Source organism: Pelobates fuscus, chromosome 9 (assembly GCF_036172605.1).
Source record: "Pelobates fuscus isolate aPelFus1 chromosome 9, aPelFus1.pri, whole genome shotgun sequence".
Lineage (NCBI taxonomy): Eukaryota > Metazoa > Chordata > Amphibia > Anura > Pelobatidae > Pelobates > Pelobates fuscus.
This window is the reverse complement of record NC_086325.1, coordinates 24764253-24792145: the sequence shown is the minus strand read 5'-3', so window position 1 is coordinate 24792145 and position 27893 is coordinate 24764253. Positions and strand designations below refer to the sequence as shown.

General features: G+C 41.4%; 1 protein-coding gene across 3 annotated transcripts; it reads right to left on the bottom strand.

The window, feature by feature from the left end:
- Nucleotides 1-149: 149 nt before the first annotated feature.
- Nucleotides 150-27611, bottom strand: RGL2 (ral guanine nucleotide dissociation stimulator like 2). Of its 3 annotated transcripts, XM_063431578.1 has the most exons (19): nucleotides 27550-27611; nucleotides 20350-20752; nucleotides 19056-19145; nucleotides 12805-12882; nucleotides 12147-12310; nucleotides 9779-9832; nucleotides 8854-9121; nucleotides 7942-8160; nucleotides 6664-6767; nucleotides 6218-6302; nucleotides 5776-5841; nucleotides 5236-5310; nucleotides 4847-4879; nucleotides 4177-4298; nucleotides 3887-3979; nucleotides 1790-1880; nucleotides 1395-1658; nucleotides 1204-1312; nucleotides 150-787 (listed from the first exon to the last, which is right to left on the bottom strand). In XM_063431578.1, exons 3-19 carry the CDS (start codon nucleotides 19128-19130, stop codon nucleotides 594-596), a joined length of 2094 nt encoding a protein of 697 aa, XP_063287648.1. In that variant the 5' UTR covers nucleotides 19131-19145; nucleotides 20350-20752; nucleotides 27550-27611; the 3' UTR covers nucleotides 150-593. The 3 variants fall into 3 exon arrangements, with proteins under 3 accessions (XP_063287648.1, XP_063287649.1, XP_063287647.1); XM_063431579.1 differs by lacking the exon at nucleotides 27550-27611 and having other exon boundaries at nucleotides 20350-21091; XM_063431577.1 differs by lacking the exons at nucleotides 19056-19145; nucleotides 20350-20752; nucleotides 27550-27611 and adding an exon at nucleotides 14840-15242.
- Between the last annotated feature and the right edge of the window lie 282 nt (nucleotides 27612-27893).

Genomic DNA, 27893 nt, shown 5'->3' with positions numbered 1-27893 from the left:
GTCACATGGTTAATTTGGCAACTCTGTTCCCCAGTCCTGATCAGTTTTAGAATAAAAAGGAAACTGCTTTCAAAATCAGTTTAAACGCTACAATACTAAGAATAGATGTAAAAAAAAGAGCAAATTGCCATATATTTGTGCATATTTACTCATTCATGTTTATTATGCACAAAATTAAAAATACATTTTATATTCCGCTTAATTACATACAATATATAGTGTTTTATTGATAGTGTATAGAAAGCAGCAGCAACATCCAGTCCCGTCCTGGGTTGGAAAACAATAGTTCCTTTTTAAATGCACTAGCACCAATGTCTGTTCAAGTCGACTGTGTATCTTTGACCTTGTGCATGCTTGTCTAGGATCAGAACGATCGGGTTTTGTTCCGAAGCTCAAGGCATATTTCCCCTCCATGTAACTTTCCGTATCAACTTGTGTCACAATGATTGCAGATTAGAAAATCCAACCTGAGGAACTGATACCCTTCATAATGTAATGTCTTCAGGAACATTGAATGCCATTGTCCACGGCCACTATTCCCAGGAAGCATATATCCTTCCAGGCATCACATGTAGAAAAGATGAAAATGTAACTCAGAAGAGTGCTCTTGCCAGGTCTCCTGCCTTTGCCTTCATTTTGGGAAAAGTGGCACTGATCTGCATGCGGGTGGCAGACAGAGGACCTGGAGACAGTGCTGGTTGGTTGGCATGGTAAGGACGGAGCAAGAAATCTAGGCTGGCTGAGCTCATGGCATAGAACACATTGGCAGTTCCTGGGATCACCAGCTCTGCAATACAATGTCATATCAAACCATGAAAACCAGAAATCAAAGCATGTTTGGGCAAATGAACACAGTACAATACTTTACATGAGTGTGCATGACTTGGAAAACATACAAATATAATACGAGAAATGATGGTACATTTAGATTTTTTCACTTTTGTGTTTTGTAAATGCACAAAGTTTCTATTTAAAAATTCTTAGAAACCAATCCATACAACAGTCAGGAAGATCTGGGGCTTCTTGCAGGTGCATCCAAAGCGCCACGCAGTACTGAATCATAAGCTTTTAACCCCTTAAGGACCAAACTTCTGGAATAAAAGGGAATCATGACATGTCACACATGTCATGTGTCCTTAAGGGGTTAAATTTGCATATAGAGACCAAGAAGATTGTCTATAGAACTGTAAGCAGGAATCTAACCTTTGCCTCCTGGCAGTAGTTGGACCAGCTCATGTCGCCCCTGGGGATTTATGTGATGTTTCCTGAGGATTCTGTCAATAACCGCTGGGGCTTTTTCCTGGCTGCTGATCTATGGCACAAAATATTAGCCGTTACCCATACAGTTATTGTATTTTTGACAAACTGTGGACAGAGCTATGTTGCATACTTACCCGCACACTCTTGTATACGCTGTTTACCTCTGCTGGCTCTACCCGCGCACGGATAATACGCTGATCTCCTGTAGAATCCTGCGAAGTGTGGAGATCTAGGTTGCTTGAGGTTGTAGAGGCACCATTAGGTGCGGCAGTATTTATAGTACTGCCGCAGGAGGCGGAACGTCTGTGAGTGCGTACTGGGACAGCCAGAATCCCTTTGGGAGTTTGCATGGGAGAATCCTGCTTGTTGAGAGCAGGCACTGATGGGCTCTTCTGCTGCTGTTGAGTGAAAGAAAGAGGCAATGTAAAAGACCATGGGATGGTACATATGAGCAGGGCAAATCTCATGATGTAGTGAAGTCATACACAGAGAGCTGGGTCCCAGTCAGTTAAAGTATATATGCCAATACCTGGCCTAGTGGCATCAGTCGGTCGCAGGGTGTGTCCCAGGACACCAGGTGCATACTGGGTCCAAATGGAGCAGCAATGGATGCCAGGAGACTGCGGGATTAGAGAGGAAATCGAACAGGGTCTTATTACACACTGTAAGGTCACTTTTGATTCTGTGTACAGTTATGTATTGCCATAAACAGATCTCATGCTACTTACAAATATATGGAGTCAGACACAAATCTACTTTGCCCCGCAAAATACAAAAACACACATGCTGCATAACTGAAAGAAAACCAAATATCTGAAATACATTAAAGGAACACTATAGGGTCCGGATCACAACCATGTATTCCTGATCCTATAGTGTTAAACCCGCCATTTGGGTGGCTTTGCGTATCAGAATTGCTGATTTTTAGCCAAGCATGGGAAAGCATTGGACTGGCTGAAATCGGGAAGGAGCAGGGCCAAATGCAGTTTTGGCCAAACAGCACCTCATAGAGATGCATTGAATCACTGCATCTCTATGAGGAAAATTCAGTGTCCCCATGCAGAGCGTGGAGATGCTGAACGGCACTGAGCCAAGAAGCACCTCCAGTGGCCACTTGGATGTGTTCCTGGGGGCAATGAAAAGGCAGTGTTTAATCATTGCCTTCAGGCATTTTCATGCATGCTCACCAGAACAATTACATTAAGCTATAGTTGTTCTGGTGACTGTAGTGTCCCTTTAAATTTATTTTTATGCAAGTTATTAAAATTGCCAGGAATGTATATACTATTGGTTTGGATATAGATGCATACCTGTGCTTTATATATATATATACACGTGAAAGGACTTGTGTTGTGGATGCTGTTACTGGGCATGCTCTTCTTGGACATGGGGATATACCCTGCAAGTCACCCAGGGTCCGCTGGGTCCCAACGGCCCGCTACAGGGCATAGTGTCCGGGGGTCGGTGTGGTCATATTACTCGGTCATGGGGTGAGTATGAGTGTTGTGTTGCGCAGACCTCATTATCCGGGTGTGGGTAGCGGTATTGTTGTGCTTTTATGAGTGGATCACTTTTCCGGGCCTTCCCCTAGTGAGGGTCTGCAGACTTGGTGGCAGGAGGCTGAGATAAGGCGTTCAAGTGGGGCATATATTGGGCTTGTCGCGTGAATGGGCAGTAGGTTTGTGGATTGCCGTCTTCCCCTCTTTACCACCTTTGCTGTCGAGGGATGTGCAAGGATTCGGCTGCATGGTCTGACTCACCCCCAGCCGCCATCTGCAAGGTAGTTACATTGCTTTTGGCCATTTTGTTAGGGTGGTGGCGGTCAGCGTTGAGCCGCCTAGGAGCGCCTTGAAGGTGTTTGCTTGCCTGGTGGGGACTGGGATAACCCCCACCGGTCCAAAGGGGGGGTGAACGGGGCCAGGAGGGCTCCAGCCGCGTTGTGGGTCTCTTTAGTCAGGGTGGAAAGCGAGGCAGCGGCCCTCCGCTCCACTCCAAGCCCCAGAGCATCTCACTGGGACCCAGAGTCAACAGATTTCAGGTGCTCTAGCTGCACCAGGACACTCCGAGATCTTGTTCAACAAGTTTCTAGTGTGTTTCAGGCTGAATTAAGTGGGTATTTGCCCAAAATTAGCTGAATTCCTCAGGAGCCGTGGTGACTTGCAGCCTGCTAGCAGGGCCACCGTAAGATGATATTTTTATATTACACACAAACTTCACTCTGATTATTTCTCTCCCTATGCACCATCTCTTCCCCTTTTTCTGCCACTACATCTAAACACACTTCCTCTAATCCCGCTTCTCTTTTCCACTCTGATCATCATTAACCCCGTCTCTCCCTCCCATCTGTTACATATAAACCCAGAATCCTGTGTTCAAGCATGCATTTTGATCATGGTTGCAAGGATGAGCAAATACATATGAGTAATCTTTACAAGTCAGAACAAGGAGAGCATTTGCTTCTTTGCCAGCATGTAGATAAGAGCTAGTAGAAGTCATCCGGATACATCTGCTTTTACAAAGCCTCCAGCATTCAATCCTCGGACATAGTAGTGGTTAATGAGTCAAAATGACCCATGGTACAGGATCACTGGTATTGTGTCAGGCTGATCAAGGTTTCTGTACTCACTCTGTGCAATGTGTAATGATCACAGTCGGTTTGACTGTTGTAGTGGTAGTGACTGCATCCTGCGTTGGCTCAATCTCACATGACAGGTGATAACTGCAAACAAAAGATTCGAGTTACCTATGCACACTAGAGATATATTAACATATTTACTGTTAGGGAATCCGCATTCACACCTTTTGTTATTTAGCAGTCTTATTAATGCTTTCTGTCCAAATATATTTGATATATACTGGATATTTTTTCTGTACATATTCGCATAACATACATCTATACAGATGTTCGATGCTCACCTCTCGCTCTCACTGATTGTCGGGAGTCTTCGAAACCAGCTGACAAATTGCGGGTCGGTGTCAATTCGATAACCAAGACAGACTGATTGTAGGAGGCGAATCTGAGAGAGGGACTCGAACTCCTAACAAAAGGAAAAGAGATTTTCTAAGATGGACACTAAGCAAGGGTCACATCAGGAAAAAGGTTACATATTTGCCTCTGTCTTTGGGAGTTCTGAAAAGTCAGGGCTTCCATGTGAAGTTGCAGAAAAGGCATGACTGGCTTCCCAAGGTTAATGAGGGGTTGGTTTAATATCATCTCCCATTGACTGCAGAGGTTCCAAGATGGTGACCAACCAACCAGCCATCTACAGCAGACCATTAAGAAAAATTGGGATCACAGGATGTGCAAAGCTGTGGGAACTGGGGAGTGTAGTCAGGACCGTTTCCTCCTAAACAACTTTTAGACCAGTACATGGATAGCATTAGAAGCTTGTTTGAGCTCACAGAGGGCAGATAAAAAGCAGGTGGAATGGCATCAGCAAAGCCAAACACTGGGACACATTATAAAGCAGAGGAACAGTTCAAGATTCAGGACTGTTGGCAGATGTGCAAAAATCAGTAAAAAAAAAATTAAGTATCAGTAAATGTACGGCCATTTAGAATTATAAATAAAATATAACAATCTTACCTTTCTTCTCTTCTCAAAGTTTAGATAGCCATTCTGAAAATCAAAAAGACATTACATTAAAAACTTTGGACTGAATAAGGAGTTCCACTTCAAATGACGTCCGTTTAGCATATAATAATGCACTAGTCACCAAGAACCCCTGATAACCAGGATCTAGCCGTCAGCCCAATGCACATCAGGTGAATGAGGGCAAGAAATTGTGTGGATTTCCTCAAAATGTTCCAATTTTTTAAAATTCTTTCTTTGCCTCTGTGCCATATGTCACTGGTTAAACCTATTCAATGCTTCTTCTTGTGTCATATAGCTCTCTGTGACCCAACCCTGGGCTATAGATCCACCAATAGACCAACCCAGAAGGCATACAGAGTTTTTCCTTCTAGTAGTGTTACCTCCAGATGATCCCTGATAGCGGAGTCCAACATGACCAGGTCTGTAAGGAAAACTCCAAGGTACGGAATGACACCCTGAGATAAAGAAAATGTAACTTTAAAAAAGGACATAGAGAAAGACATCGATGGAAAATGTAACATGATAAATGGTTATGAAAGGAACTATATACGTATGTGTGGGAGGACGATCACATTGACATAGTGCAAGAAAGTTGGAGAAGACTTTAGCAATTATACAGCCAATCAGCATGCACTTTAAATATAACTTGTTGCACACTGCAACCGATGGAAACAGGAAGCAGTTATTCAGGGCAGTGACCTCAGAATTATGGCAATATGGGGACTTCCTTTCATTTCAAGGCTCACAGCCATTTGTAATAAGGCAATACTTAAATTTAGCAAATACATTACAAACAGAAGGGGATGTAGACTGCGACAAGAAAGAAGGGATAGAGGATACAATCAAAAGAGAGATCAGGGTTAATGATCAACGGTGTAAACTAAATGTGAGAAAATAAAAAATAAATGTCATTTTCTAACCGCTGCTCGTGGGTCTTTAGAGCGAACAGGGTGTCTCCTCGAGTTTACATCGGATGTGTCCTGAGACTGCAGAGAGAAGATTTGGAAGGGAAATTATTGTGAGCAATGTTATGTAAATGATCATGTTCAGCTTACGTTGAAGCAGTTGGGAGTAAAGGTGCATTATGCAATAGAGAAACCTTCCAACCCCACACCTGGTTTGTTTCTTTCCAGATGCACACAGAATTATTAATGACACAATAACAGTAAAGAGATACAATGACAACACTTTCACGTCTAAATTTCAGTGAATATTTGGTGCCATTTATTAAAATTTGTCTTCTCCCTCCCTCTGCTTCATTTGCCCCTTAACAGCCATGTTTCAATATATACCACATTTTGAGAGAGTGTGAAATGGAGAAAATGAGACAGACAGACAAGGTAGGTGGCGTGGATTGCTCACCTGGAAAAGCAGCTCCCTCATTCGGGCATAATTGTCCCTCTCAGAGAAAACGTCACTTATTTCCTGGTAACTACGCTGGATTTCCCTGCGTGACATGACCATGCGATTAAATAAGAGCAATAACACTGCAGTAGGAATAGGACGGCTTGACTTACAGATTATAAAGGCATTGTCACCGATAAACAATGTTCTATACAAGATTTGTTTGACAATTATTATATAGGAGCAAAATAGAAAGTAGTTGACGGATGAAGAGCTCATTTTAAAAAAATATTTCACTGGACCCCAATGTCAATATTTGTCAATCAAATGTACAAGTAAAAAAATAAAATAAAAAATACACCGATCTCCTTTGGGGCACTTTACATTATTTCCCACTCGGAGTTGTGATAATGTTTGCCCAGTGCTACATTTAGACAGATACTTAGTACCTGCAGTCTGGTTACCTGGATGTCTCAGCCCACACTCTCTTTAGACGGTGAACAGCAGTGCTCTGCAGAGCTGAGAAAATGGCATAGACAGACGAGAAGTTCCTGAGACTCCAACATTCCTAGGAGAAGTTTCAAGGAGAAAAAGAAAAGGACATTAATATGAGAGGGGGAGACAGACGCGCGCGCACACACAAAGAGGAAAGGACATTATTGAGCGAGACAGACGAAAAAAGGACATTAATAAAAGATATATACAAAGAAAAGGACACCGACACTGCAAGCACTCTAACTATTCCATCTCATTGCATTGGTTGTACTGTAACATTGAATGGAGGGACAGTACGAAGACATTTTACCCACAGCCTGGCCCTGGAGGTATGGCCAAGGCAGAGATTACACACTTTCTTTAGGCTGTATCGATTCATACCTGGAATGAGTGCTGTGATAAGCTGAACGCAGTCAGCTGACACTATCAGCCAACCACAGCCACCCATTGCTGCTCAGTATAATGTTTCCTCATTGCCCCAAGCAACACAGAGGGGAAAGGAAGAGAGAACAAATTACACAAATAAGAGAGACAAAGTATACTAAGCAAACTTTAAATTTAAGGTCAAAATAGCCAACGAGAGAGAGAGACACACACACACACACGCACACACGAGTCTGGAATTCAGAATTTAAAATTTAAGGCCAAAATAGCATGAACTGGGAAAATAATTCAGCGATGCTTCAATACAGCGATTTCGGTCGTAAAATGTGAACTTCACTTTGATTTCCAAGACACACAAAGAACAGTGCATTGATGAGAGAAAGGGAAGCTCTGACACAGGGACATTAATAAAAGAGACACCATCAGTATTGAGGATATAACAGAAAATGCGAGGTGGACATATGATAATTTGAGAGAATGAGAGTAGTTTTAAGACTGTTGGATAAAATAGAATTATCCAACATATGGTCAATTATAAAAGCATCATACAACAAAGTACTAATGAAACAGAGAATCATGCAATAAAGAATTAATAAAAATTTTTTTAAAAAAGAGAGCATCATGCAACAGAGAACTAATGAAAAAGAGCATCATGCAATAGAGTATTAAGTTAATAAAATAAAATTTTTGTATGAGCATCTTAACATAATATCAGTAAGTAAAAATTAGTGCAGAGCCCAGTGCAACTATAAAAATAAGCACTCTATCACTTTGAATTATAAGGCCAAAATGGTATTAAAGATAGACCTGCGGGTAGACAGCCCTGGCACACCAAAAAGTGATAACTGCAATAGCCTTCTTACCTCTGCCACCTTCACCCACTTCTCGAGGATTCGAGCTCTCTGCTGTGGTCGAAGATGGGGGTCCCTGACACATGATGAGGTCACAGCCCCAGACAAACGGTTGAAGTGACGAACGGTTTCTCTGACACTGTGGCAGCGGTCACATTGCTCTCCTCCTCTGTCTCTCCGAGACCACACTGATCCCAGGCATTCAAGGGGGACAACTCGCAAGAAGAGTGACTGCAGAGTGAAAACAAAACAGGAGTATTTAAAGGAATACTCCATTGCAAAAACATAATAAATAAAAAAATTTAAAAAAAAAATATCTGTATTTTATTATTGGGGTATATCTAAAAACTGCTTGCAAAATCTGAAATCTCTTGTCTGCAGCCTTTACAAGCCCTCCCCTTTATTCCCAGCACATACTTTTAGTCTGTGCCATTGAATACTCCAACCAGAAGCTTCTCACGGAGAAGCCGCTGTGCTAGAGCCGTGAGCATGCGCATGCACGTGATCGCGGCTTTCCTGTGCGTCTTGATGTAGTACAGCTCAATGAGAAGTGAGCACTTTCCACTTTCATTAACTCTGTGAAGCCAGTCGGATGTGGAAGAAAATCTCTTTGACTGTCTGAGGGACAGCCAGGGAGATATAACTGCCAGTCAGTCCTCTGTGTCATTTCTAGGTGGGTTTAGTTCTAGGTTTTGGAACACACGTTAAGTTCTCCTACATGCCAATAATGAGACATACTAAACATCAGATCTACATAAAACATTAGTTATTCTGACACAGGCTATAGTTTAGCAATAAAACGAAATAGGAACGGTCCCCATGAAAAGAAGAATTGGATAGGAGCTCTAAAAATCTAAAATACTTTTTTTTTATATAGTGACATAGGCCAGCACAAAGACAATAAGTTGTTCTCCATGTGCTCACAGCTTCCAGTGAGGTAAGTTGCTCCGCCACATATCCAGCCTGGTAGATAAGGATATCTAAAGGGTCTGAGGCACTTGTTTCTTCTTCCACTGGGGTAAGAGGCTCTTGGTCATCCACTTGTTCCACACTCAGTTCCTGAAGTCTTGCCACCAAGTTGGATTTTAACAGCCTAGAGAGGCACAGCGACAGACGCTTTCTCTTCTCAGGGTCAAGTGATGTAAAATCATCAGGGTATTGAGACATCCAGGCATAGAAGAGGCTGCTGACACTGTAAATATAGTTTATCAATAAGAATATAAGTGAGGATCAGGAAATGTAACCAAGATAAATTTACCAATGTCCAAGAAGTAGTTTAACTCTCATATTCTATATAAGAATACAGGGAATAAATAATAAATTATTTTTTATGCAGTGCTTTCTCCCCCAATGGGGTTCCAGAGCTCCTTGACTTAACTAAATCGGCAGTTCACAGAGAGACGTTATCACAACTCATCGTGTCCCTTGAAAGTATAAAAAGCAGAGTTCATCCCACCGGGAATAGAACTTATGACCCTTTGACAGATTATCAAGAAATCTAACTAGTAAATATATGGCATCTTTGACACAATAAGACCAGCTCACTCCTAGACAGGTGCCCAAAGCTTTAGAACTGGTTGTTATCAATTCTGAATAGACATAGGCAGTCTCTGACATTACCGATGAATCATCTGGAATTCCAATGCTTGTTTACATCGGATAAAATAACGATGGGAGCATTTTTAATGTAATTTACTTCATCAATAAGTGACAGAGAGGGACAAATGCTGATCACTTCTAGCAGGATGAGAGAGCCATCAGGAAAAGTCTGACAGACAGGAAACTAAATGGAGGTGCCACGAGACAGCATCGGTGAACACAGAACCGAACATACAGGAGTGATACTTACTCATCATCTCTCCCTCCATTATCTGTCCTGGGTTTGTGAATTTCACTCTCTAACCTGCAAACATCAGAGGCAAAGAAGTTCAAATACAAAAAAATAAAGACAACGATGAAATGGATGGGGTGAAAAAGAATAAAAGAAAGGCAATGGACAGGGAAAGTAAGCACAGTGTGAACTAAAGATAGATTGAAATATAAATAGAACTTTTATATCTTGGAATTAAGAAACCAGAAGATTAAACGGCAGCAGTAAGAAAGCTGAGCCATCGCACCAGATGTCTAAAAACGTGTAAATTAGTTTGGGAAGAATGAGCTGGCAATTTAATTAGTAGGAGCGAGAGCGTGACTAACTCAGAGGGTAGGACCTTCCTTCATTAACCCCTTAAGGATGGGAGCAATTATCCCCGTTCTGAACCAAAACAAAACCCTGAATTTGAGCTCTAGGTTTGTTCCACGTTAATTTAAGTGTCCCTATACACACTAAATATCATTTTAAAAGGAAAGAAAGGGCTTTCAATTAATATCAGATATGTATACCTAACACAACTTTACATGTAAATAAAATAGGGGGGTTTGGGAGGGGGGGGGACTATTTTGTTTTCCATATTTTTGCTTATAATAATTCTTACATATCCATTGCTAGTTATTAAGAAGAACTCAAAAGAAGTTCACATATCAGCCCTGATTGTTAAATGCCCAATATGTCTAGACATACACAAACTAAACCCCTTACCCAACGCTAATACTAACTCTAACCCTGCTAACGTCAATTCGGATATTAGAAACGCCAATACTAACTCTAACCCTGCTAACGTCAATTCGGATATTAGAAACGCTAATACTAACTCTAACCCTGCTAACGTCAATTCGGATATTAGAAACGCTAATACTAACTCTAACCCTGCTAACGTCAATTCGGATATTAGAAACGCTAATACTAACTCTAACCCCGCTAACGTCAATTCGGATATTAGAAACGCTAATACTAACTCTAACCCTGCTAACGTCAATTCGGATATTAGAAACGCCAATACTAACTCTAACCCTGCTAACGTCAATTCGGATATTAGAAACGCTAATACTAACTCTAACCCCGCTAACGTCAATTCGGATATTAGAAACGCTAATACTAACTCTAACCCTGCTAACGTCAATTCGGATATTAGAAACGCTAATACTAACTCTAACCCTGCTAACGTCAATTCGGATATTAGAAACGCTAATACTAACTCTAACCCTGCTAACGTCAATTCGGATATTAGAAACGCCAATACTAACTCTAACCCTGCTAACGTCAATTCGGATATTATAAACGCCAATACTAACTCTAACCCTGCTAACGTCAATTCGGATATTAGAAACGCTAATACTAACTCTAACCCTGCTAACGTCAATTCGGATATTAGAAACGCTAATACTAACTCTAACCCTGCTAACGTCAATTCGGATATTAGAAACGCTAATACTAACTCTAACCCTGCTAACGTCAATTCGGATATTAGAAACGCTAATACTAACTCTAACCCTGCTAACGTCAATTCGGATATTAGAAACGCCAATACTAACTCTAACCCTGCTAACGTCAATTCGGATATTAGAAACGCTAATACTAACTCTAACCCTGCTAACGTCAATTCGGATATTAGAAACGCTAATACTAACTCTAACCCTGCTAACGTCAATTCGGATATTAGAAACGCTAATACTAACTCTAACCCTGCTAACGTCAATTCGGATATTCGAAACGCTAATACTAACTCTAACCCTGCTAACGTCAATTCGGATATTAGAAACGCTAATACTAACTCTAACCCTGCTAACGTCAATTCGGATATTAGAAACGCTAATACTAACTCTAACCCTGCTAACGTCAATTCGGATATTAGAAACGCTAATACTAACTCTAACCCTGCTAACGTCAATTCGGGTATTAGAAACGCCAATACTAACTCTAACCCTGCTAACGTCAATTCGGATATTAGAAACGCTAATACTAACTCTAACCCTGCTAACGTCAATTCGGATATTAGAAATGTGTTTTATAATATTTGAACACCACAGATCATGGTCTGTGACCACCATCTACTTGCCATTTTCATAATTACACTGTCATTCTGAATGAGCCTGGTTCCCAAACGATTATACAGGGACTATGGGGACAAGCTGGGAAACTCTGCCAGGGTCTATTCAGATTGTGAAGGGTCTCCCCAAAGCAGTCTACAGCTCAGAAAAAGTGTGGCCTCTCCTAAGAGGTATTTAAAGAGCTGCTTGTGTTCCATGCCATCCTACAGGTATTTAAGCCCAATGTCATTAAGGGGTTACTTAGGAGTGCTTAGCTTAAGAGCGTATTTATTGTTTATAACGACATACACCTGTCTAGTAGTATACTCAGCACTTCGGTAGTACTGGTGAAGGCACGGTACGTTGCAAGGAATGCTGGGATATATGTACTGTCCCCCAAGGCACGGGCATCCAGGAGGTGCAATACAAGTCTTACAAGAGTGCCAGCCCGAAGCAGCTTAACTCTAACCGGAGCCTAGGCAGATAGGAATAAAATTATTCTTTAAAATCACACACAAAAATAAAATTAAATTAAAAAAATGGAAAAGTGCATACCATACACTTCCATTATAACCATTTAAAAATAAAATGTAAAAAAAAACAAAAAAAACGTAACAACAAAAAAAAAAAAAGAAAAGAAATGTAAAATTAGATATGCACATACATAAAAATTAACACATCCCCTGACACCTGTAAACCATGAAAAATACACACACCAAGACATAGGTCTACCCTACAAAATCACCAGCAACAAAGCACAAATACAGTAAGAGGAATATAGTAATGACTTGGAAGGTTATCCAATAAAGATTGAATCAACCTCATCCAGCTGAGCCCTGTTTTACTATGGTGAAAGTCTAGATTAAACTCTTGACACAGAGGTGATTTTGAGGAATGCTGTACAATGGATGGTTTCACACATGAAGATATAAACCAGGTGTACTTCCTAGCTAGGAAAATGTGTGTTACCTGGTGAGAGTTTGTGGAGCGCAGATACACACTGTACACAACTCCTTCGTGCTCCTCCTCTCCCTCATGGTGCAAATTCTAAAAAAACAAAAACAGCATTAAATAGAAAATGAAACAACCATTTCTAGTACAGAGTGCAGCACACTGATTTAGCCACACACCCACATTATTTAGCGTGCCACTCTGCATTATACAATATTAAAAGCACACACTATGAGGTTATTTTGTCATTTACAAAGTGAATTTCACATTTAAGGTCAGTGTAGCCAAGTTGAAGGCATAGCTGCCTTAGAGTACGTTTCAATTTTCACGTCAATTTTGACCTTAAAGCGTCACTGTCATTGTGTGAGGCTTTTGCCAAATTCACAAAATCCCCCAACGGTGACATCGCCGCTGGTGGTCCGGTGGCCTAGGGGGGCAGGTAGAGGTGAGATAACTTACCTGAATCTGTCCCTTGTGGGTGCCGCCAACTTACTCACGCTGCATGCGTGAGAGTACAGCATTCAGGTCTATGGTGGATCCTCCACAGACACAGCCATTGCAGATGGTTGTCGGGATTGATCTTAGATTCCACCTTAAATCTAAGAAAGTCAGGCGGAGGAGAAATGCAGAAGCAAAGTAGTCCCTACTTTGTCTCTGTAGATCTCTTGACTGGGCTGGAATTTCAGTGAAGTTCCAACACAGTCAAAAGGAGTATTTCATAAATATTCTAAATACCCTCCTCAGCTAACGCAGAGTTGGAGCGTGACCCAATAATAAGGGATATGGGGGCTAAAATCGGGTAAGTGTAGGGGGGAGTGCGGGGGAGCTGGGGGCAGAGGGCACTATAGTGTTAGGAATACAGTTTTGTATTCTAACATTATAGATTGTAAAATTTATTTTGAACTTCTGAAAATTCTTACTTTAGTGAACAGCTTTGTTAGCGATTTATATTCCAGTATTCCAGTAATCCATAATTAGACTCTGTCACACTGCCCCAATGCAGTTCAGTGCTAGATGAACAAGTTAAGTCCGCACAAACAAATGAGAATCTAATTTTGGGTCTCAAACTTTGGATTAAGAAACAATGAATTACTCAGCTGACTCGCAACTCGAAGAAAGAATGATAACATTAACTTTCCCAGGTGTCTGCATGTTTAAGGACTCTAAATGGGGCCAAAAGCGAAGCCCAATAATTGGCAGAAGATACAAGTTAGCAAGGTGAGTATTTCTTCCTTAGCATATTAGGTGCTTCAATAAGGGGGCTGTTACAGGGAGGACCACTTTAAGACAATTGTTAATCCTTAAAGGGGATACCTTCACTGCTCGTCAACCATAAACCCTCCTCTGTCCATATGAGTTACAACAGAGACACTGTCATATCAAATACTCTTTAATGGCGCTGGATTTCATAAGAAATTTAAAAAAATCTAAATAATAATAACAAGCATAAAAAGAACAAAACAAAATACATCTCATGCTGGAGGTTGGTTGGCCTTTGTCCCAAATATTATGTGTCTGATTTGCCTTAAAATGGACCCAATTTTAAGAAAAAAATCGCAATACAGCTGTTTTGGAAATGTATGGACTTCTGGTCTTTTCTACTTATAGGTATAGATTTATTTTAATATGAAAAAATGATATAGAATAACTAAATGCCAATATAGAAATTAGCCATTGTACATCAAACAGCTCCTCTCTTTCCATAAAACATGGGACCCGTTGATTAAATATGTTATCTGCATGTGGTCAAACTAAACCTTGCTGTGCCTTGAGACCGGCACATTTTCAGGTGCCAAAATGTTGGGGTCATAGGTTATACACGTGTCCAGCTCTCAGGGACTTTGACTAAGTTCTGCATAGTTTACTTCATTTGAAAGTAATTTCATTTTGGAATTTCAAAGCTAAGGTCAAAGTCGCCGATCCAAAAGCATAGCTGATGGAGAATTTTTCCACTATGGCTTTTTTTGGCCTTACATTTGAAATTTACTTTCAATTTATTTTGAATTCCTGATAATTCTTATGAATGAACAGTAAGCAGCATGACATCGCTTACCTTACCCGGCAGACAGTACCACTTCGTCCTGGAAGTGACACTGGGGACACCCCGTGAAACGCACAAACCCAAATTCATAGACGGATAATGAAAGGGAGAGAATTCTACCAGGAGAAGAGGGGAGAGGTGAGGGAAGAGAACACTAAGGGGGATGCGGAACAGGTTTAAGGGGGACAGCAGGTAGGGTTTCCATGAATGCAGAATAGGTGACACAGGAAAAGAATTGGCAGATTTAAGAAGAGACTATAAAAGATGGTGAGAGACAGAGGAAGTGGAACTACAGTGGGTAAAGGGTGGAAAGAAAGAAAGAAAGAAAGACGAGGGGGACAGACAGACGGACGCTCTGAGAGACTCCAGTTTCCTGGGTGTCTGCATTTGTAACTTCCTGAATAACACGCTTCCACATGGAGAGTCAAACACACCCTGCAGAACCGGTTTATTCAAGGAGGTTTATCTATGTGCATATATAATTTACACGCGCAGACTGAACTCCTATACAAAGCATGCACTTCACACACACACAAATATCTCAGGATCAGATTTGCACCTCATTCAGAAATAGCTCCTGTGTCCCTCCCAAAATCAAATTAGAACAGGGACAACAAAAGGTGTAAAATGCTTATTGGGAATCCCTGCTATACGTCACCAACACCCAGAGACAATCCCTAGTTTTTAGTCATCACATACTCATTGCGGGGCCAGGAATTCCAGCCACTATCAGGTTATGTTTCAGCACTTCCATAGTTAATCGATGCTTGTTGAGGGCAGTGATTTGCTCCTCTGTCTGGTTAGTGTTTTTGATGTTTGGACAAAGTTTTGGGGTTTTCACGTCCCTTCCTTGCCAAAAGGTCAGGTAAACACAATTATATTAGGATGACCCTGTGTCATAAAGGGGTTAAAGGAGGCTTGGCTCGGTTTGTACAATTAAACACTGGCTGCTTTTTGTCTTATTATACCCGAAAAAGACAGTCCAGTGGCAATTATGCCTCTGGTTATTAGCAAAGGGTTTAAAAGCAGTGATATTACCAATACGCGTATACAGGTTAATACCAGTCTCCTCTTATTTTAAAGGCAGTTGGATAGACTGGCCATTTATAAAAACACAAGATGGCCCCCACGTACCCTGCATGACTGTTGAAGAGAATGAACAATAACAAAGGAAGTTCCTGCTCTGTTCTAATGCTGCCAACTATGTGAATTATAGCCGCACGATAAGGGCATCAATACAAACGAGAGCCTGTGTTACCACAGGGAAAAATGCCAACGACTGCTACACCGGTAAGTTAATACTATAATTGCCAAAAAGGTTGACACATCTTTAGACAGTACGAGCTCTGTAATAGGGGTGTTCAGTCAGAGGTGGTTCAGTATTTATTGCCATACAGATGGAGGGCCGGCTTTGGACAACCTTGTGTTACAGCTAGAATTGCCACCTTTTTTAGAAAAAAATATATATACACAGTCAATGCTAATTTTCATGACTATTTAAAAATATGTAGTAAACAAAAGGTAAGGTAGCACTCAGTCGCAATATACCAACACAGGGTGCTACTGAGCAAGGCTCAGCCAACTCCAAGAAATACGTAGTAATGAAAAAGATCTCAGGCAATCACTGTAATTGGTTCCAGGCAGATTTATTACAACGTTTCGACCTATACGGATATTACCCAACATCTCAGAAAAAAAAACCAATAGACTACTTCCAATGTGTGTACTACTGTTGTCCGACTGTGGTATGTCTTTGTGTGGATACTTTGTCCAAGTGTGTGTGTCAGTGTCTGTATACTGAGAATGTGTGGGGTATCTCCTGTGTCTGTCATTGTGTGTATACAGCGGTGTGTGGATGACATGTTTAATAGAGGTGGATATTCTGTCCCCATTTCTCACACCATTCTCACTGAGTCCTGTCAGAGAAAAATACCATCCGTGTTTTGCAATACAGGCAGCAGCCAGACTGCCATAAATACCGGCTGTGCCAGTAAATAACCGGCAAGGTTACAGAGAGCGAGTAACACACAGTGCAGCACAGAGAGTGAGTAACAGTGTGTGAGTAACAGAGACAGTGCAGCACAGAGAGTGAGTAACAGACATTTCAGCACAGAGTGTGAGAGACAGAGGCAGTGCAGCACAGACAGAGAGTGAGTGAGAGACAGTGCAGCACAGACAGAGTGTGAGTGACAGAGACAGTGCAGCACAGAGTGTGAGTGACAGAGACAGTGCAGCACAGACAGAGTGTGTGAGTGACAGAGACGGTGCAGCACAGACAGAGAGTGTGAGTGACAGAGACGGTGCAGCACAGACAGAGAGTGTGAGTGACAGAGACAGTGCAGCACAGACAGAGAGTGTGAGTGACAGAGACAGTGCAGCACAGACAGAGAGTGTGAGTGACAGAGACAGTGCAGCACAGACAGAGAGTGTGAGTGACAGAGACAGTGCAGCACAGACAGAGAGTGTGAGTGACAGAGACGGTGCAGCACAGACAGAGTGTGAGTGACAGAGATGGTGCAGCACAGACAGAGTGTGAGTGACAGAGACGGTGCAGCACAGACAGAGTGTGAGTGACAGAGACAGTGCAGCACAGACAGAGTGTGAGTGACAGAGACAGTGCAGCACAGACAGAGTGTGAGTGACAGAGACAGTGCAGCACAGAGTGTGAGTGACAGAGATGGTGCAGCACAGACAGAGTGTGAGTGACAGAGACAGTGCAGCACAGACAGAGTGTGAGTGACAGAGACAGTGCAGCACAGACAGAGTGTGAGTGACAGAGATGGTGCAGCACAGACAGAGTGTGAGTGACAGAGACAGTGCAGCACAGACAGAGTGTGAGTGACAGAGACAGTGCAGCACAGACAGAGTGTGAGTGACAGAGACAGTGCAGCACAGACAGAGTGTGAGTGACAGAGACAGTGCAGCACAGACAGAGTGTGAGTGACAGAGACAGTGCAGCACAGACAGAGTGTGAGTGACAGAGACAGTGCAGCACAGACAGAGTGTGAGTGACAGAGACGGTGCAGCACAGACAGAGTGTGAGTGACAGAGACAGTGCAGCACAGACAGAGTGTGAGTGACAGAGACAGTGCAGCACAGACAAAGAGTGTGAGTGACAGAGACAGTGCAGCACAGACGGAGAGTGTGAGTGACACAGACAGTGCAGCACAGACAGAGAGTGTGAGTGACAGAGACAGTGCAGCACAGACAAAGAGTGTGAGTGACAGAGACAGTGCAGCACAGAGTGTGAGTGACAGAGATGGTGCAGCACAGACAGAGTGTGAGTGACAGAGACAGTGCAGCACAGACAGAGTGTGAGTGACAGAGACAGTGCAGCACAGACAGAGTGTGAGTGACAGAGATGGTGCAGCACAGACAGAGTGTGAGTGACAGAGACAGTGCAGCACAGACAGAGTGTGAGTGACAGAGACAGTGCAGCACAGACAGAGTGTGAGTGACAGAGACAGTGCAGCACAGACAGAGTGTGAGTGACAGAGACAGTGCAGCACAGACAGAGTGTGAGTGACAGAGACAGTGCAGCACAGACAGAGTGTGAGTGACAGAGACAGTGCAGCACAGACAGAGTGTGAGTGACAGAGACGGTGCAGCACAGACAGAGTGTGAGTGACAGAGACAGTGCAGCACAGACAGAGTGTGAGTGACAGAGACAGTGCAGCACAGACAAAGAGTGTGAGTGACAGAGACAGTGCAGCACAGACGGAGAGTGTGAGTGACACAGACAGTGCAGCACAGACAGAGAGTGTGAGTGACAGAGACAGTGCAGCACAGACAAAGAGTGTGAGTGACAGAGACAGTGCAGCACAGACAGAGAGTGTGAGTGACACAGACAGTGCAGCACAGACAGAGAGTGTGAGTGACACAGACAGTGCAGCACAGACAGAGAGTGTGAGTGACACAGACAGAGTGTGAGTGACAGACAGTGCAGCACAGACAGAGTGTGAGTGACAGAGACAGTGCAGCATTGCGAGGCATGGAGTTTGTTTTTTGTTTATGTGTAACCAGTGATTATAACACTTTACCTACAATTACAATGTTACACGTTATATATTAAGATTAGCTTACAGTATACACAGGAATATATGAGGATAGAACTGAATGTAATAAAAAATAAAACAAAAACAGATTTTTCCACCTGTCCTGGACGTCTTGCTGTCCTTCTCCCAATCCCAATCTGCTAAACACATTATAAAGTCAATGGGAGCCTCACCTCTGTCAGGGCCTCTCGCGCTTTGTGTTCCCGCCTCACTTCCTCCAGTGCTCTCCTTAGTGTGCGTGGGATCATGTGTGTAAGCACACACTAAACATAACAAGACAAACAGACAGGCCGGACGTTAACAGACATAATAACTCAGTGCAAAGTCACTGGCAAGGCGTATGGAACACAGACACCATCAGAAGTGTTCACTCAACAATGACTGATTCTCAAGAACATAACCGGTTATATCTAATAATGGTTTTAAAGAAAATATGGCACATAGTACGGTAAGTAAGTTATATTAAATATACAAAACATAAAAAGATAGGGAGATTTGGAAAAAGCAGAAACATTTTCAGACAGGATGGGAAAAATGTTTAGTAAACCTGTCCTCATTGCACTAAGGGCAACAAATGCGACTTTGTAACATTTAGCAACAAGTAATTTTGGAGAGAAATGTCAATTCATTGGGGGAAATAGACCCACAAAATAGGGCGTATGTGCTTTCTTTGTAATATTTTGTTCTTTTGATGCGCATTTATTTATATTTTAAAATTCAACAATAGATATCCTTTGTTTATATTATTTTTCTGTACTTGATATCTGGACACACATTACTGCAACTAAATCATTGATATACATTGTCCTTATAATAATAGTTTAAAAGTTTTTGGTGGAGGTGGGGGGGGGGGTTACAGTCATCAACAGCACTATTAAATTAGCTGCAACATGTTTTCTTGTTAATATGCAATTACAATGAACAATCGCCGTTATAGGTTGTTTTTTGTAATGCCGATTTCTTTCGTTTGTAAAAGAGACACTTTAAGCACCATAACCACTACAGCCTGATGCCATCTCAGTGCAATTTGTCAAACCGTTCTGTGCCAGTTTAACAATTTACCTGGGTCCCCTGGGCACCAAAGCACCATTTGGTCATTTCCTGCAGAAGAAATCAGATGTCTCTTTGTTCAGTAAACACGGCTGATACTCAGGCGCCGCTCCGAAAAGGAGAATCTGGAAGTAAGGCATGCGGCCGCAGGCGTCCATTGAGACCCAGGTAACCTGTCAATCCTTTCCAATAGAATTTGCCCAAATTATACCAGGAAGGAGCCAGGGCATTGTGGGCTGTAATGGTTATGGTACTTTGCGTGTTCCTGTATTGCATGCCTCCCTAGAAGTGGTGCTATGGATAACAACAAACCCTTGGTTGACCACTTCAGTACTTTCCCCAGAGTTGCTCTTTATACATATCTGCATCTTTGAAAGTCATTACAAACAGAAATCACACAATGCAAACCACACTCACGAGGTTAACTGGTGTCAACAAGGTAGGGCAGAGGCATCAGGACTGGCCACCTTAACTTCTCCTCATTTCAAGTGTTTGGGATGTCTCCAGGAGACAGATCTCGGATTCCAGGAAGGTCTACTCTTTGTGGTCCAGTGTGTTTCCTTCAGCTCTGTGCAGTGGTGGTTTGTCAACAGTGTTATCTTTTTCAGTCTGTTGGACGTATCAGCCAGCGGTTGTGGAATGTCTCGCAATGGGTAGAGATGTCTCACAGCTGGCAGGGGGAATGCCTCACATCTACAGAGTTCTTTAAGCCTCACCTTATCCTGAGACTTGCGTCACATCCTGGGCAGCAGGAAGAGAGTCAGGAAATCTGCAAGAATGCGCTTCCTGCATCGCGAGAATGCACAGTAACTCTTCGCCACTGGAACGAAGACGTCATTTTCAGTTGGGCTACATTGTGACATTTGGCATTACGTATTTTATTACAGCCTTTGTACTCAAACAGACAGACACGCATAGCAGGACCAGTGTTATTAGACAGCTCGGTATACATTAACAAAGTATATTGTTATTACCGTGTGCGTTACTAAATTAATATACGTACCTGATCAATGGAGTGGGCGCTTCTAAACATTGCCCTACTTTATAAGAGAAGAACAAATAAAGATCTACAGCAGTCCTACAAATGTAACTTTCAGGTAATAGGTCAACAGGATAATAGTACTAGGGAAAGGCTGGACATACGCAGACTGATGTATTTATATATTGACAAAATACCAGCGTATTGCAGTATGCAATGATACCTTTTTTATTAGACTAACGGAACACTAAAAAAAGACAAGCTTTCAAGAGCTTTACTCCCTTTGCGATAGTGATCAGTGATAGAATTCAACATTTAAAACATCTGATGTTAGAGAAGGGGAGAGGGTGAGTGGGGTGTCATAAATATGGAACGAAGGAGAAGAAAGCCTTATAGACTTCCAGAAATTATTCAATTTGCCACCCATCAATAAATCTCAAACTGAACCTCTAAAAACATAGTGTGAGCTTCCTTTAACCGTCACACTAGGCATTCTTCATCAATCTGTGTCCAGAACACACACACAGACAGGTACAGTGCACAATTCCAGGTCCCATCCCAATCACACCAAACAAGGTATCATCTACAGCCAGGCTATCAGATATCACCGCATTTGTTCAGACACTGGGGGCAGAGATAAACACCTGAGTACACAGTCAGGGTCGTTTCGGCAAAAGAGATACAAGGAAAAAAATAGCTAAAAATAAATAAATAAAATCTATCCCTAAACACACAAAAAGAATCCCGCTGGTAGTTACTTACAACCCAACTCTAGAAGAAGTGTGTAAAAATTATTAAAAAACCTAGAGCCATTAATCTCAGAGGACGAACTATTTCCTGAGCCCCCCATACTAGCATTCAAACAACCACCTAACCCGAGACAAAGCTTGGTTTACAGCAAACTGAAAGCAGAACAGCAGCTCCCACAGAATGGCACAAGAATCACAAGGAAAACGAGTATTGTACCCCAGTTGGTCATCACTTCACCCAGACTGATCACTCCATCCAAATCCTCAGGGTCAGAATACGAAAGGAAGGCATTTAAAATTACAATGATCACACATTTCAGCACCATAAATGAAGGACTTAATGTAGATTCTGGCTTTCTCACACACTACCAAAACCTTATATAAATCACTCTCACTTTACTTATATTTGAGCAATTTATACACACACACACGTACGTACGTACGTACGTACATGTACATCTGTATGCCTTTCTCTGCTGTTTTAATTACCTTAAGGACTGACCGACCTCCCCTTCTCTAACAACAGTAATTTTTAGTGTTAAACTATCGTATTGCTTCAAACTGGAGGAAGAAAGGATAATTCTCCAAAAACATGTATTCAGTATCATGTTCGTCTAATTAAAAAAAAAATTAAAAAATAAAAAGTGTCTGATTTAATCTCACTACTTTGCAGCTGTCCATCTCTGCAGGCAGTAAGAGAGCGCCGTTTTGAAAAGAAACAATATAGCTGCTAAATAGCGAGCATATGACAGCATATAAGGGGTTAACGGACTATTGTAATAAAGGTGCATAAAGATGGCTGTTTAAGTACACTCCAGGCACCAACACAACTCTAATGCATTTTATATCTTTTTTTTTTAATAAAATAATTATCTGTACTTTTTTTGTTTAATTATACATTTAGTTTATAAATAAAAATTTGCCAGCATTTTGCATCCTTACCCTGTCTCGTGTGTCCCCACTCCCCCATCCTAGGCTTCCTCCTAGCTGGTTCCTGAACATGTGTACAGTTTTCTTACGTTCCCTCCCACTAGCCAGCAGTGTTCAGTAACACTTTGCACAGTTGTAAATGTCAACAGGAAGCAAATCAAACATGTTTGGGTGTTAAAGGGATTCTATGGTGTTAGGAACACAACGTTTACATTACAGTTTCTCAAACACTGCACTGTTTTACATTGCAGGACTAAGAAGGGCAGGGACACTGCACCCAGACCACTTCAATGAGATAAAGCGGTCTGAGTGCCTATAGTGTCCCTTTAAGTTATAGGGTTTGTCATTTGAAAGCGGTTAATTGAACTAAGTCCCAGAAACTGCTACTCTGAGCAGAACTGGGGCTAACCCAGCACAGAGGGACATCCGCGCTGGATTCAGGTAAGTGACTGAAGGGGTTTTAACCCCTTCAGCAACATGGTATGGGAGGTGGGAGGGAGGGGGCACTGCAGAGTCCTGCAACGCCAGGAAAACCGATATGTTTTCCTGGCACTGGAGAGTCCCTTTAACTCCTAAATGGCAGAGAATTGAGCAGTAAGACTTCAGAGGCATAATCTATACACTAAAACTGCTCCATTAAGCAAAATTTGTTTTGGTGACTATAGTGTCCCTTTAATTATTATCACAGTTACCCTTGGTATCATTAAGGAACAGCAAACAAGCAGTTAGGGCTGGAACATGTTACGCCTAATGCCAAAACATTTGCGACCAGGTGACCGATTAGTATTATTATTTATCAATTACCAACATGCCACAAAAGAGCTTAGCGTATAATGGGAGTGTGGTATAATTGGTAGAGGTGCAATGTGTTCAGAAGAGATGAATGGTTGCTGGGTGCACCAACAATGTCGAATATTTACATAACTAAATGAAATGTGGAAGTTGTCAAATAGTGAGATGAAAGGTTTATAGCAGACTGGACAGACTAGTTGTACAAGGTGAGACGGGGAAAACTGGAGGAGGTAAACGATTTGTCAAAATTTGAACACCGGATTTATACCCCTAGAAATATTAATCTAATATTATTATTATTATTATTATTATTGCCATTTATATAGCGCCAACAGATTCCGTAGCGCTTTACAATATTTTGAGAGGGGGGATGTAACTATAAATAGGACAATTACAAGAAAACTTACAGTAACGATAGGTTGAAGAGGACCCTGCTCAAACGAGCTTACAGTCTATAATACATCTACAAATAATAAAAGTAATTTGATATTACTACTCTGTCAAGGAACAGGTTTCTATTAAATTTAATGAGACCTTAAGTCAACATTAGATTTTTATCGTTTGTTTTTTTTACTGCACTTTGATCACTTTGTTGCTCTGTGTTAATTAGTGAGTCCAATAAATAAAAAGTAGTCACATAGTGATAGCAACTACGTGTAAATCGAGAGTTCTCTATGAGCGTCTGACTTTCAGAGTAACTGGGACGCACATACCAGGATTTATTATCTCAGTAAAAATACCCATTGAAAATTATTTTAAATCTAAGGTGAGAGCCACATTGGAGTACACGGCATGGTTCTCGGCGGAGGTGCTGGCGGGTGCTTTAGGCATCTCAGTAGTGAGAGTTGGGGGATTGGGCGGCGAACTGTCACCTAGCTTAGTTACGTTTAGTTTAACTGTTTTTAAAATTTTGTTCAATCTCTCAGTCCATCCTTTCCTGCTAAGGCCTTTAAACAATCTTGGGATAGGCCTACACTCCATGGTCTCCTTAATTGCTGTTAAACGTTTTGTATCTCTGACAACTGAGTGACGTCTCACCATACATCTTTTTGTGACAGGACACGGTTATAGATACTCGATACTCTGGTTTTGCCCTCAATGACTGTTCCCTGTGCCAACCACTGATTTGTTTTGTTTGTATGTTCCTATTCATGCAAAAAATGTGAATGCCATTGTTACTGCGGTCATTGTACGATCCATGATTTTTTTACAGTCAGTGTTATGGCTGTAGTTTGTGACTGTCAAACTAAATGTTGAACTGTTTTTCACGCAGACCCAGCAAAACTAACCCTGGGTCCCTGACCAGCTACAGCAACATTCACAGAATTCTGATAGTTGAATGTTGGTGCGATTTTTAACACATTATTGACACATTTCTGTTGACTGATCAACAAACCCGATGTCTTCAGGTATTGCGTTAATTAGCCACCCTCCATGCCACTGTAATGGCTAACCCTTGGCACTCCTGCTGTTGGTAACTTTGGTTCCTACAAAAAATATATATATTCCTTATTAAACCAACATTGTAAGGGATTCTGTTTGATTCCCCAAACAGCCTGGAACCAAGAGACAGGCCTCCAGACACCAGATCTGGCCTCATATTTAACAGCTAGTTATTATGGAATCATATTGTTAAGCCATATTGGATTATGTACCAGGATAAAGACAATTACACTTTATCCTTTAAAATTCACAATGTCAAAAGAGAGCCTTTAAACCATTCAAAAGTCAAAATAGTCCAGATGTAATGATGCTATAGTCAAACATGGTGTGATTATAGCACGGTGTGCAATAACAAGATAAGATTGGGGTCAATGGGCGGGTAGTAAGTGTACCCACTAACTCATGCACACAGCGAGAGAGAATGTGAGGACTATACACTCTGTTTGGAGGGTACACCTGCTCCATGACAGAGTGATGGGAGTTACAGCAACCTCTAGCGTTAGAGGGTACACCTCCATACCACGGCTCTTTAAAGATGTAGGGATTACAGTAATAGATACCCTACTAAACCTGTGCTATACAAAACCACCACCATAACAGGCAATGTAACAATGCTGCGTAATAATATTAAATCATCACTGCAGCATCTCTTTAATGAAATATGCCATTTTTAAACTCATTGTAATAAAAAAAATTAATAATATTTTACTATTTAAAAGGACCACTATAGTCACCAGAACAAATACAGCTTAAAGGACCACTATAGTCACCAGAACAAATACAGCTTAAAGGACCACTATAGTCACCAGAACAAATACAGCTTAAAGGACCACTATAGTCACCAGAACAAATACAGCTTAAAGGACCACTATAGTCACCAGAACAAATACAGCTTAAAGGACCACTATAGTCACCAGAACAAATACAGCTTAAAGGACCACTATAGTCACCAGAACAAATACAGCTTAAAGGACCACTATAGTCACCAGAACAAATACAGCTTAAAGGACCACTATAGTCACCAGAACAAATACAGCTTAAAGGACCACTATAGTCACCAGAACAAATACAGCTTAAAGGACCACTATAGTCACCAGAACAAATACAGCTTAAAGGACCACTATAGTCACCAGAACAAATACAGCTTAAAGGACCACTATAGTCACCAGAACAAATACAGCTTAAAGGACCACTATAGTCACCAGAACAAATACAGCTTAATGTAGTTGTTCTGGGGAGTATATTCATTACCGGTAGGCATTTTCATGTAAACACGGCCTTTTCAGAGAAAGGAACTGCCGTCCAGCGTCTCTGCTGAATTTTCCTTATAAAGATGCATTGATTCAAGCCGGCGGTTTGGCCCTGCCCCCTTGTCGGTTTAGCCAATACAATTCTCTATGGGAAAGCACTGGATTGGATAAAACTCATAAGTTCTGATGATGCCAGAGCCAGCAAATCTGCGCAGCGTTGGAAATAAAGTAAGTTGAATTACATTTTAAGGGGGGGTTTAAAGGTGACAAGCCACCTAAATGGTGGTTTTAACACTATAGGGTCAGGAATGCATGTTTGTGGTCGTGACCCTGTAGTGTTCCTTTAAGAGTAATAATGACAATTGTGGAAGACCTGGGTAATAGACGTAAAAAAGAAAATGGTTGGGTTATGATAACAGGTACATTTCAGCTCAGAGTTTGTGAATTCGACCAATCACTAATTCGCCCCAAATTCGGACAGAAACCAATCTGAGTCCACTGGGTGATAACTTTGTAAATAGAGTGAATTGGGTCACCGCTAGCTTGTTCAGTACATCAGAACTCCGGTGGTATAGTGTCTAAGGAACACACGGGTAATTCAAAGCAAAAAAGTGAGTATGAGTGCGTGTTCTGTATTTAAAGCATCATTTACATCGTATATACGTGCCTGTCACCAGTCACTATGAGTCAGTGTTTATACAGATAAATTCTACTTACAGGAGCAGGTACGAGAAGAATATATTATTTATATATATATATATATATATATATATATATATATATATATATATATATATATATATATATATATATATACACACACACACACACACACACACACTTTTACTTAGCTACAGAATGTAAACATATCAGCTTACTTTAGCAGTAGATAAAATATGCGTGCCTGCTAGTTATAATTTAATTTTAAATATATATATATATATATATATATATATATATATATATATAGGCAAGCTGTGACTAGCCAAGTTGGAATTTGTTTTTTTCCTAAAAAGACTAAATTGTGCAGTTCTGTTTCAGTTGCCGTTCAGTGAATACATCCTTAACCCATACATGGCTGGTGATGTAAATTAAATCATTTTACTTACCTTGGGCAGATCGGATCAGAGGAATATAGGAACCAGCACCTTATGTTCATGGAACTGTTACTGCCCTCAGAATAAGTACCTCAAAAACAATAACATAGGAGGGTCTATGGGGGGGTCACAATCTCCATTAACTTCAGCCATTCCTCCTAGTAACCCTCTTTATCAGGGACACAGTCTAAAAGCAGGCAGTGCTTACTGTGTGATTCACAGAATTCCACAGCAATAAAACTCACTGCAGTGTCATGATTAACCCCATGTCATATCATTACAAAGTTACAGGACTGGACCCCTGACATGGACAGGTTAACTAGCAGAATTAGTTTTTAGAAGTCAGATACTTTTGGTGTTTTTTCTAAATGACTTACCCAATCATATGGACTGATACCAACCGGTGTGGAAGTCTCCCAAAACAGTCTCCATAATGTCCCACCCTCCAGCCACACCTGCATTCACACCCCCTGGAGCAGCCTGTCCCTCCCTGTCTATTTGAGGAGCTGCAAGATATAAAATTCTCTGCTTTGCACTCACTGGGTTCTGGCTGAGTCAGTACTTAAAGGAAAACTGTCATTCATATATACATTTTATTCCCCCCCCCCCCCCAAGTAAAATATGTTAGGGGAGATTTACCAAGGGAAAACTGGTGCAAACTGCTAAATGTTGAGAGCAATTCTGCTTGTTTCCATGGTGATTGCCCCTTATTTAGCACTTT

What these genes read in the sequence shown, in the direction of transcription:
- RGL2 (XM_063431577.1), bottom strand. Translation starts at nt 14,917, where the DNA reads ATGAATTTGGGTTTGTGCGTTTCACGGGGTGTCCCCAGTGTCACTTCC. An exon ending in CTAAAGACCCACGAGCAGCG is followed by an intron (nt 5,311 to 5,775) that starts GTTAGAAAATGA and finishes TCTTTATCTCAG; the next exon opens with GGTGTCATTCCGTACCTTGG. An exon ending in GCGTATACAAGAGTGTGCGG is followed by an intron (nt 1,313 to 1,394) that starts GTAAGTATGCAA and finishes TTTGTGCCATAG; the next exon opens with ATCAGCAGCCAGGAAAAAGC.